This window comes from Electrophorus electricus, chromosome 6 (assembly GCF_013358815.1).
Source record: "Electrophorus electricus isolate fEleEle1 chromosome 6, fEleEle1.pri, whole genome shotgun sequence".
In the NCBI taxonomy this organism is placed as follows: Eukaryota; Metazoa; Chordata; class Actinopteri; order Gymnotiformes; family Gymnotidae; genus Electrophorus; species Electrophorus electricus.
The window spans coordinates 7,202,925-7,215,666 of NC_049540.1; the positions used below are offsets into that span (position 1 = coordinate 7,202,925).

The 12,742-nt window shown below is 39.6% G+C and overlaps 1 protein-coding gene across 1 annotated transcript; it reads left to right on the forward strand.

Moving 5' to 3' along the window:
• Positions 1-4,646: 4,646 nt before the first annotated feature.
• On the forward strand, positions 4,647-7,132 carry myl2a (myosin, light chain 2a, regulatory, cardiac, slow). Its single transcript, XM_027020032.1, has 7 exons — positions 4,647-4,684; positions 5,123-5,215; positions 5,723-5,798; positions 6,122-6,226; positions 6,330-6,408; positions 6,741-6,789; positions 7,028-7,132. The coding sequence occupies exons 1-7, from the start codon at positions 4,682-4,684 to the stop codon at positions 7,130-7,132; spliced, it is 510 nt and encodes a 169-aa protein (XP_026875833.1). The 5' UTR covers positions 4,647-4,681.
• The last annotated feature ends 5,610 nt before the right edge of the window (positions 7,133-12,742 follow it).

Consider the following 12,742-nt stretch of genomic DNA (forward strand, 5'->3'; position numbering starts at 1 on the left):
TTTAAATATATTTTGTATAGTAGATTTAAATATATTGTAATAATATATTAGTTAAATTACTCCAAGAAATTCATATCAATAACGATTATGAGTCATTTACAAGATTGTAAAGTAAAACATAAAGTCCCCCCAAATGTGACATTACCATACTGTTGCAGAGGATGTAAAAACAAGGTCTTGCTTTTTTGGGCCACAATATCTTCACAATATCTTCACCATATGTCCACGATATGTCCACAATATTTCCACGATATCGACCCTCCTTGTGTATATTCAATCAGATAGAGATAATGAGATTCACCATTAGGGGGAGTGTTATCAATAGAAATCATGACAGAACATTGAATGAAAATGAATTCCTAGCACCAGCACTTATCTGACTAATACTGCAATTCCCATATACACCATTATTGGGCAACGTTGCCAGATTTTCTGATCATCTCTGAGGCATGTTGACATGTTGCTTTCATGCACTAGTGATGCATTGCATGTGTATATGTGTGTCTAGAGCAAATATTACTATAGTTAACTATACAACAGTTAATGTTTGCACACACACACACACACACACACACACACACACACACATAAAAACAGATCCAGCTCCACCTTCTTTTCTTTCTGGGTCAAAGGGCAAAAGTCAACCCCCCCATTCACTTTCTCCCTGCTGTACTTACTCCCTGAAAACTATATGACATCTGTCCAGGCTTCAAATCAACCCAACTCCATCCAAACAACTGACTTGTCAACAAGGAAAAATTATTTATCAAAAATGCATCCATATGCCAAAACCAATCAATCTTCTTGACTAAAAAGTAACATACACAGAACCTGAAACAATATAAAACCTAATCTCTCTATCCCATATCCTTCTGAACAACCTGGGGGATCAAAGTGTTCCACAACAAAAAGTTAACATGATCATTACATTCCTGTAAGAGGCAGCTTTGTATACAAGCCCTACCGTGTCTCAGTAATGATGGTTCAGTCCTTTCCTGGATGCACTCAAATGAAGGACAGACAGATACTCTCGCTCTGACTACACCAGGCTGAGCTCTCCAAAGCACTGGGATATGCCCAGAGGTAGCACTGAGGCAAAGCGAGGGGGAGCGAGGGAGTGAATGGTAGAGCTACAATCAATACTAACCATCAATACCTCTATCTATCACACTCATCAATACCCTGCGAAGAAAGAAAGACATCTTGCAATCAATTGATCAGTAGATCGGTCGCAAAAAATAATGGTGTGTGGATCTGCTGATCAATATATCAAAAGGGGTTCATTTTGCCAAAGCCATACGATGACTCTTAAAGCCATACGATGACTGTTAAGATCCCACATTTTTTGGAAGACATAGTATTCTTTAAAAAAAAAACTTTTTTTAAAGAACTAAAAACTAAAAAGTTTTATTCTGGTAAAATTATTTTTACTTAAATATCCATCAGTTATTAAACTTGCAGTCTTAAGTACAAATTACAGTCTTAAGCACTGACTCTTTATCATTGCTCTAATATTTGTACAGATTACAATACTTTCCTATACATGTAAAGTTCATCTTGGGGTTTTGTGATTGTGGCTTAATACAAATAACTATGGGCCTTAACTAGGCTATATGTAACAATTTATAGTAGACCTATATAGAGTGAATTTGGGCATTCCATTCCAGTCATATGCCACAATGTGCAGGGTGCTTTGAGAGTGTTGAGTATTTGCAACAATTTGAAACCTATGAAATAAAATGATTTATATTTCTTGCTTCTCCCCAATTTCACCTGATTAGAAAAAAAGAAAAAAAATCCTGAAAAATGCATATGACAAAATTACTACTGTAAAAGGTATATGACAAACTTTGAAAATTTGTTGCAACTTCCCAGAATGTCAATACAATCATGAATCCAGACAAGACAGGTTTCCTAAAACCATCATAACACACACACACACACACACACACGCACACACACACACACACACATACACACACACACACACACACACACACACACTGGAAAAAACAAAAAACAAATGTGCATTCAAAATAACTAAAAGAGCATACACATAGAGCAATGATAACTGAGGCCTATAGTAATATCTTTACAGACTGTAAACTTATCAGTTTTATGTATGAAATTGTTTTTTTTATTAATGTTTATATTAATCTATATTCTAATGTATCTTCCATTTTGTGCTGCCTGCTCTCGGTAGATCTGCTATGACCTTTGCCACAATGGAAAATCGATTGCATCGATCCTATTGACATGAACGAAAATATTGTCCACAGTGCTTTCGTATTAGCTGTAATGATTTTTCTCTCGGCTGAGCAGATAATGTTGCCCTGGCAACCCCCTATCAAGGGATGACCTATGAGATATTTGCAAATGTTAAAACAACAGAGAGGTTTGGGTTTCTAAACTTTTTGAAGTTCGCCTCATCACTTTCTGCGATAAATAAAAACATTTAAAATATGATACGTTTTGTCCACCGTAATATTTTCTCTTAAATGACACGCGATTATCTATCAACAAGAATATTTCTACATAGAAGATAAAGATACTGCCCATTAAAAAGACGTCAGTAAGTTACGAGGGTTTGCTAGTCTTATATCAATTCAATACACAGGTACGTTAGCTTACATTGTTTTGTTTAACTTTATTTTCTCTAACAACTTCATTCAAATGATTCAAATCCATGTAGGACATAATGTAGGATTTGGAACATTTTTACTTGACAGCGTGATTTTCAATAAAACTGTAGACCCATATTACCTTATATGGCATAGCAACTTGATGACAGATTGACGACACTGCTTCATTGTTCTCTTAGTGTCTTCTCAGGTGGTTTGGTCATTATTCTTTTAAAACTGTTTTTACTTTAATATTCATCAGTTACTAATCTTAGTACAATCTCAGTACAATATACTCTTTAGTATCCTCTAATATTTTCTGAATACATTTCTGTTTTAGTCATGTAAAAGCCCTCTTGAGGTTTTGTGATTGTATCTTAATACCTATCTGAGCTATTTATAACAATATATATTATATAGTAGATCTATAGAGTGACTCTGGGCAAGCAGACCAGTCATATGCAATAATATGTAGGGTGCATCGAGAATAGTGTTTGTGATGAGTATTTGTGATTATTTGAAGGTCTATCTTATTATTCACCCAGGCTAGAGCCATCCCATCCTAAGTGTGCAACAATGGCTACATTTGTCTGAGTATTATTAGTACTAGATTATCACACACACACACACACACACACACACACACACACACACACACACACCACGTGTTGAACAAAGCATTAACAGCTATTTGAGTCTGAAACTCAGAATAACCCTGTTAAGACAACTGGAGTAAAGAGAGACACGGAAGGAATGTGTTGGCAGCGGTAGATAGTTAAAGAAAGAAACATAAACAAGCATCATAAACTTTACTAATAAAACTACTATTTGACTGTTAGACTAAAGGCTATTAAATTGAACAGCCCATTGTCATACTGACTGAAATGTCTGGTCCTAGGCTATTAGGCTTTTAGTATTCCTGCTGCATACTAAAACACCAACATAACAGTGTAACACCACTAGTGTTTAAAAAAACCGTCGTACCTAAAAATGTAAAGCTTATGTCGTACAAATTAAGTTTAAACAGATTTTAAAAGACAATCGGTCTAACTGGACTACGTATTCAGCTGTAAGCAGACTCTTGATTGCTAGACGAATTTGTAGATGTTGTCTCACTAAGGCTGGCTGTACAAAAATCCTGCTCTTGCTACGGGCTCCAGCTTCACTACCTTCCTTGATACAACATACACTACAATCAGATGAGGTCCTTGAGGGCAACTCAAGTCTAATTGCCACAATCAAGAAAGCCCGCCAGCGATGTCAAGTGCCCGTTCGTCTTTCCAGTGTTTGCTTGCATCAGGTAAAAATGGAAAATGCGAAGCAGTTGGCTAGCACCGCTAAATAGCTAACGAATGTGTGAATGCAAGTTATGCAAGCGCGCCAGCCCAACAATGTTTCTCTGACAGGTTAATAATGAGTTCGTATTATACAATGCTCCTTGGGCATTAGCGTGTTATATTTTACACCATAGTATCAAGAGGCTTGTTTCCTGTTTTGAAAGTTACTTAATCAGGTCTTAACTATATCTTTCACTGCTTAGATCCCGTCATGCCGCAGCCCAATTAGGTTCCAGTGGGTTATGATTCTTAAAAAAAAAAAAAAAAAAAAAAAAAAAAAAAAAGGTCTGGAGTTTAGGAAGCTATAAGAGACTTGCCTTTGGAATTTGCAGTGACTCTGTCGTGACTTTATCAAACTGAGTTTGACAGGAGATAAACATAAAGGGAAATCCAAAATGTTCCTAGGGGCTGAGGAGAAAACGTGTTTCATCTTCTCATTAACCTCTACAGCCTCCTGTTATTCTAAAGCACTGTTGTTCCAGCCCTAAGAGCTCCAAGAGTTTTATCTAAGGAGGGGAGACAGAAATGCATACGGCCCCTGTGTCTGGACCTGGATCATCATTTACCTGCCACTTCCTAAAGAGGGCATGGTTTATTTATACCAGCCTGTACAGCAGCACGTGGCACATAAGGCCTACATAAGGCCACTGATCTTGTTCCTCATTGTCCAGCTGCATTTCAGGATTCCCTCAGTGTTCTGCAAGCCTCTGACCTGCTACAGTTATGGTGAGTTGCTAGCTGGCAAGTGCATTGTGATGCATGGGTCCATTAGATATAGACTATATAAAAATAAAGCTTTGTGGCAGTAATGTAGGAAAGAGAATGAGATGTCAGCAGAACGAGGGGCGCTGATGGAGGGCAAACATCACTGAAGGGATGTAATTCTTATGCTCACTTTGTAACAAAATGACGTTTAATATTAAAGAGCACTGGAGATAAGAAGACAAACAGAGCACAATAATGCAGATTGAAACAGTCAGATATCTGGAAGAAGAGGAATAATGTCTATAGGCCTGTTTCCTATCTAAATAGATAAAAAAATGGCATCATATTATGACAGATGGTTAAAGTTCCTCACTTTACTGTAGTGCTGTTTTTCTGGCTCCCAGTATTTCTAGTTTCTAAGAGGTTTTCCTGAAACATCTTTTAAAATAATACCTGCAGGCACCTAAAAAGGCCAAGAAGCGAGCAGTAGAAGGCGCCAACTCCAACGTCTTCTCCATGTTTGAACAGGCTCAGATACAGGAGTTCAAAGAGGTCTGAAGCTCTCATCTCACCTCTGGTTTTCTTTCCTCTTCCATCTCCCACACCTCCTTCCATTTCCCCATTTCTTGCTTGTCCCATTCACTGTCCCCTCCATGTTTGTGTCTCTGCCATCGTCTCCCAGCCTGTCCCTGAGTGGTATGTATAGAATGAGTCTTTGGCAGGGTGCTGTAGTGGTGAATGGTGTCACAATCATAAATCTGTGAAGGCTGCAATAATTACCTGGCATGGAATGATAGCACTGCCTTGTCCAAACCATGAAACCAGAGAGAGTGAGATGCTCAGTAATATTAATGTCAAGACAAGGAATGCTAAACATATTTTAACCATTCACACACACACACACACACACACAGACAGACAGACTAATACATACCAGCACACACTATTGTTGTCTTAGCACTCACACACTCATAACAGTATGTTCTGTTTTTGCAGTTGTATGCTCTCTGAACCGCAGCTTGTGGGTTCTGAGGAACTTGTTTCTGTTTGTTCTGGAAGGCATTCACCATCATGGACCAGAACAGAGATGGCTTCATTGACAAAAATGACCTGAGGGACACTTTTGCCGCTCTAGGTTAGTTTAGGCAAGTTTATTCTACCTACTGAGAGTAGAAATGTCAACAATCAATCAATCAATCAATCAATCAATCAATCAATCAATCAATCAATAGCATGTAGTCTGTTACTTCAGTGCATTTCTACAATAGAGACTATAACAATTTAGAGAATTACTAAACTGTTCAATGTTGTTACTGTTATTACAACAACAAAAAATCTAACTAAAAATATAAGAACTAAACATTTTCACTTCTTAAGCTGCTATTCTTGGAACATTAGTATCTCACAATAAATGCAATAGCTGGGCATTCCCCATTCCCTCGATTTCTGTAATAACAGGTCGGCTGAATGTGCAGCAGGAGGAAATTGATGACATGCTAAAGGAGTCATCAGGGCCCATCAACTTCACCGTGTTCCTCACCATGTTCGGAGAGAAGCTGAAGGGTGAGCACGGGGGAGCTTAGTGAGATGCAACAGTGTGAGAGGCGGTATTATGAGAAAACAGCAACGTAAAGTTACAGTTACTCAGCAGCTTGATTCCCTGTAGGGGCAGATCCAGAGGAGACCATCCTCAATGCCTTCAAAGTCTTTGACCCAGAAGGAAAGGGTGTCCTACGGAAGGAGTTGTGAGTCTTATTACCAGTTGTTTATAATGCTCTGTATGAGTTTGTTTGTGTGAGTGGTCTGCTTTGGCCAAACTGCCAAGTTTCCAAGTCCATAGGTTCCTTACCCAGTCAGAGACCTGCAGCCAGTCCACTATATTGTTCCACTGCAAACTCTAATTCTCTTGAGCAGGTAATCAAGGGCAGTAAAGCCCCATTCAGGTTTGAGGGAAGCTGCAACAGAACAAAAATGTGGACTGGCAGGGAGTTCCTTGAGGACTGGGCTAGGAACCTCTCTTCTAGCAGGGCGGCTGAAGGAAAATTTTGATTATGTTTTTGATTATTTTCCTGTCTAGTGTTGCTGAGATGCTGACCACACAGGCTGACAGATTCTCTAAAGAAGAGGTAAGCACACACATATACACATTTGTGCCTGTAGTGTGTTTTGTGTAGTATATGTTTACTATAATGGTAATATGTACTGCGTAGAATATGTGTGCTATAGTGCTACTGTGTAGTATGTATAGTATGTAATATATGTATGTACTATAGTGGCCATGTGTATGCGTAAGTGTTTGCAGTAGTAAATCAATGAAGCCCGTATCATGATCATCTTCATCCTCATATTTGCTTTCATCGTCAGGTAGAGCAAATGTTCACTGCTTTCCCCCCTGATGTATCAGGGAACCTTGACTACAAGAACCTGGTCCACATCATCACCCATGGTGAGGAAAAAGATCAGGAGTAATGCTAAGATGCTAAGCCCCACCCCTTCACTCAACTAAAATGACCAGGAGTAATGCTAAACCACACCCACTTGCTCAGATAAAATGACCAGGCCAGGGGTAATGCTAAGCCCCACACCTTTGCTCAGCTAAAATGACCAGGAGTAATGCTAAGCCACACCCACTCATTTGGCTAAGGGGATGCAGCTTTCTTCAGCTCATACATAATGTATAATCAGAGCAAAATATCTCACACCTGTGGAGCCCCAACTATTGCATAATTTTCTTGTATAACCATGAATCTTTGCTTTTACAATGAACAAGGTTTACTTTTGTCTTCACGTTTGTCTGAATCCCTGATATACTGATATACCTATCAGTAGATGCTTTGTGAGTAAATGTATGGTCATGCCCTGATTACAAGTGGAAGTTTGAACAAATTGTAGTCATATTTTCACATTGAGGAGATGATAATCATCAGGCCTGTGATTATATTCCCCATTTATATACTTTTTACTGACAGAGAAAGTAATAAACACTTACCATGATGCAGATGAACACTTATTCGGTGTGATTTAGAGTACACAACATTAATTGTGCCAACTTCTGACATAAAGCCAGATGATATATACTAAACATGTACTAAACAAGTACATAAGCCTCATTTGCCATAAGATGTAGTGCATATATAATTTACACAGTTTTCTGGAATAAATATTTATTTTGGGTGTGTAGGGGTGTGCGTGTGTATCACTTATGTGTATGGTATATGTATGAGTAATTGAGTGATTATGTTAACAGGTGCTTCTGGGTTTCCTTTTGATTTTGCTATTTATTTATTTCTATTTATTTATTTCTATTTATTTCTTTTAAAGACAAAGCCTTGCTGTTATTTTTGTGTGCAAGCTGGCATGCTGGCCATAATATTATACATGCTAAAGTACTAAAGAGGAGCACTGGGAATCCTCACACTGATCCTACTGTCATTAACGCCCTAACCTGGCTCCCTCCATCGGCCCCCAAGACCTTGAGGTTAAGCCCTATAGTCAAAGACTCTTGGGTCCCTTTGAAGAGTGATATTTTGATGCATGATATTTGATCATCTGGTTGGACACAGCTTCATGTCTGAGAGTGTAATACTCATAAGAGTATGAAAGCTAGGTTTTCACATATTTTGGCAAAAGAAAAGGTTAACTAAATATACGATACTGGCATGTGTGATGTTAACAAAATTCTATACATAAAATATTTAGACATACATCCTTATGTGCATGTAAATGTACATGCACCATACAGAGTTAGAGACGCAATGGACTGATCTGATTACTTCCCGTTTCTCCCTCTCTGTCTCTCTCTCTCTTGCTCTATATCTCAAAATGCAGCATACATGAGTTAAACAGAGCATTAGCCATGCAGGTAACTTTAATGAGACATGTGGTCCTTCAGGTATATTTGGGGCCCATCTTCTTCCTGGCCTTCCTTTTAGATGCAGGTATGCGGGCAAGTTTACCCTGCTCTTTCTTCAACTTGTGGAGAAGAACGTGCCCATGCAGAGTCTGGTAATCCATTGGTTTCTCAATACCTGCACACACACACACACACACATGAGACCCCGAGAGAAGGAGAACATTGAGCAGCATGTGAAATCACTCAGTCCATGCCAATAAGAGGGGCACCTGCCTCGTGAATGCCTCACCTGGGCATCAGCCTTCTGTACATCGAAGCTGGCAGGAACAGATAGGTTGGTGCCAGTGGGCACTAGGGGGGTAGCAGTGCACGTCTTGCCAGCAGGAGATTCTGGGGCTGCAGATGACGTTCTTCAGCCTGTTTAAACCTGGTCTGCACGTCTGACATCAGCACCTCCAGTAGCCACTCCTCCAGGATATCTGGGGGGTGAAGCAGTAAGGGGGAGAGAGAAGGAGAAGGATGGAAAGATCCATTTATTTACATAATAAATAACCATTTCTGGCATGGCTTCATCAGGTTTAGCCTATTCAGTGATACAGCTGATCATAACACAAATTAAATACTAACATTTTGACAGTCCTGAAGTAAAACAGAAACTAACTCACCATAGCAGTGTAATGAGCAGTGTAGCAGTGTAATGGAAAACATACCAATAAACTGGGTGATATTATAATCTGTGACCTCAACACTGCCGTCCGGCCGATTCATGATGGGCGTGGGGTCACAGTTCAGCTTTTTGAAAAGGTCAGAGATAGCACTTTTCTGCTGATCCAAGACCTTACACACTTGAGTGTTCTTAGCCTGAAGAGTATTGGCTTTCAAACACTTCACCTCCAGCTCAGCCTAAGAGAAACACAGTAGGAAGCATGAGCACACACACGCACACGCACACACACAGGTCATTATAACTTTAGATCATTTAGTGAGGAAGCACTTAGTTTTCTGTGACAAGGACTGCAAATTATTCTGCTGTGAAAATGAAACCCACCGACTCTCAGCAGTATTCATACCTCAAGCTCCTTCAGCTGGACCTTATACTTCTCCTCATACTGCACGTTCTTCAGCTGGACCTTATACTTCTCCTCATACTGCACGTTCTTCAGCTGGACCTTATACTTCTCCTCATACTGCACGTTCTTCAGCTGGACCTTATACTTCTCCTCATACTGCACATTCTTCAGCTGGACCTTATACTTCTCCTCATACTGCACGTTCTTCAGCTGGACCTTATACTTCTCCTCATACTGCACGTTCTTCAGCTCCAGCTGCTCGATCTCTTTCTAATGAATGCATGACAGAGAAACATGTAAACAGGTGGCCAGTTTGTCAGGGCACCATGCAGATGAAAAATTTTAGGGTCTGTACACCAAACAGTCCACATTCGAGTGTAGAATTCCAGAATGTGTGTAAAGACAGTAAACTTGGCACTGGGCCACTAATTGTCAGGTCTATTGCTAACTGTTGGGTCTGCGATTACCAGTCAAATCTATGAACTAAAAATCCTTATTACATAGTAAATATCATACTGCTGTAAATAATTGTAGATATTTGACAAATGTAGCATGTTTTCTAACACCAGTACATTTATACATACATAAGCTATTATGACAAAACTTTACAAATATATAATTTAATGCAAATCTACTTAAATGCATTACATTACAGAATCTATGCATTACAGTACAGATTCTATGCTTTACATTACATATATACAGTGAATTCAGAGAGTATTCAGACCCTTTTACCTGTGGTACATTTAATAGTGTTGTGCATTTATTTTTAATGGATGTAATTACTATTATTAGTCATCAATCTACACTTACTCAAATGCCCAATACACAGTGCTTCAAGTAAAGGGGTCAGAATAGTTTTGAGTCCACTGTAAGCAAGGCAGACAAAAAAGGTATTTTATGCTTACATATGTAGTTGTACAAAAATCACCTTGTACATTGCTGGCATCTAGTGGTAATATCCTACACTGCAAGATTGGAACAGAGACCATGCAGTACCTTCAGTTCAGAGTTACGATGTTGGAGCCTGCTGGCCTTGCTGTTAAGCTCATTGACATAGATAAAGTTAGCAAAGTTCTCCTCCTCATTATCCACAAGTGTCCTGGAAATCTGGTGTAGGTCACTCTCGCCCATCAGCTCCACGATGCGCTGGTGCACAGCTTGGTATGTCTCCGGACTCTCGTCCTCCATTAGTTCCTGTCGGGCATGTTCAACCTCTGAACCAGTAAGAAAGAAGTAACAAAAAAAATTGCCAAGTGTCACCAGAAGCCTCACTTTTCAGATAAAACAATAAAAGATTTCAGATAACGGGCTCCTACTTTTCTGTATGGATCAATCCTTCTTAACAGCGAGCTGCCTTTTGTGAGTTTTCTGCAGCATAAAATTGCGTAGTTTGGTGTTGTGGTCACTGATGCATCTGAGCCTTTCCATCGCTTCTCTCCGTGCTCTTTCCTCCATATCACAGTCCTCACTTTGGTCATGAACAGCCAGCATCCGCATCAGAACTTCTGACCTGCACCACACACGCGCGTGCACACACACACACACACACACACACACACACACACACACACACACACACACACACACAATAATAATAAGAGTGAAAAAAATAAATAATATATTTTTTAAATGACCTCAAGATACAAAACTAACAAACTATATGATCACAGATCATCTAGAGGACTGACTCCCCTGCCTTTTCGCTCACCTCTGATCATATGCAATGACTGACTTCTCCACCAGAGCCTCCATCACACGTTGCTGTTTTTGCAGCTCCCTATCGAGTCGCTGGTACATGCTTGTCATTGTCGCCCTCTGCTGGCGCAGGTGGTCAATGTCATTGCGTATCTCTTGGCTCTTAGACACCAGCTTGTCGAACCGCCTGGTGGCCTATAGGATCCGAGAGGATAATAATAAACATTTGCTGGTGTAGTTGATGTTTTCTTGCCCCCGGGCTCTTGCTATGGAATGACTGGTTTATCTGATTCTAGTAGTTAATTAATCTGAGGAGTGAGTGTATCTCATGGGAGTTAAGAAGTGTTTTTTAAGCCCCAGATGGTGCACATTTTTGCTTGTCTGAGCTCATATTCTTAATTGACAGTGTACTGTTAGATGGAAGAGAGGTCAAATGTGGGCCATCCTTGTGTCCCTGTGGACTGGCTGGAAAACAATGCAGAGGTAAATGAATTCTACAGCTGCTTCTAAAACACATTTAATAACCCCAAACACATCTCTATAGCTGTCAAAGCAAAATCTCAGGTTTTCATCTCTCTCTCTCTCTCTCTCTCTATTTTTCTCATATCAACAGAACCAGGTGGACACGATCCTTCAGGATGTGGGTGCGCTTTTGTTCTGTCCCAGGCCTTTTGAGAGTATCGATGTAGCTTTCCTTGTGCCTCTTCTTCTCCATGATCCTGTCCTCCAATTCCTTTATCTGTAGCAACACAACACTGAGCTAAAAATGGCAGCAAATGAACTGCTATTAATACATTCACCACTGCAAGCAATGAGAAGGATCTGCACTGGTGCCTACTCTGAATTAATCCCTAACACTCAAACATCTGAAAACACTATGTGGCAACTCTTGTACTTTCTAAACTGCAGAGCTCCAAAGATTACTTTGGAGACTGTGGAAACAGGGGAGTAACTTTACTTCAGTAGGCCTATACAACATAAAAAGAGAAACAAGAGAATATAAAACTTTAATGAATTGTTTTTCTACTTAAGTTATGTGTAATAAGGTAGACCACTGCAGAACAACTTTAAGCACCTTTTCTGTTACTATGTTTAACATTATTAACTACTGGGGCAGTGGTAGCTCAGTGGTTAAAGTACTCTTGTAATCAGACTTGTAAACAGAAGGTTGCCAGTTTAAGCTCCACCACTGCCAAGTTGCCAGTTGTTGGGCCCCTGAGCAAAACCCTTGACCCGCAATTGCTCAAGATGTATTCAGTCACAACTGTAAATCGCTTTGAATAAAAAGCGTATAAGGGTCGTTAATTTAACATTATCTCTGAATGTTGATTATACAGTGTTGGTATCTACTTGCAGTTCTGAAACGCCTGTTTCGAAAACAAAACCACCTTGGAACGCCTATGACGCCGAAATGGAATTATGCTATTATGACAACAAAGCTGCGAATCTGTTCTATAG

Coding starts and splice junctions, on each gene's coding strand:
- myl2a (XM_027020032.1), top strand. Junction 5,216..5,722: donor AGATACAGGAGTTCAAAGAG/GTCTGAAGCTCT, acceptor TTGTTCTGGAAG/GCATTCACCATCATGGACCA. Junction 5,799..6,121: donor GGACACTTTTGCCGCTCTAG/GTTAGTTTAGGC, acceptor CTGTAATAACAG/GTCGGCTGAATGTGCAGCAG.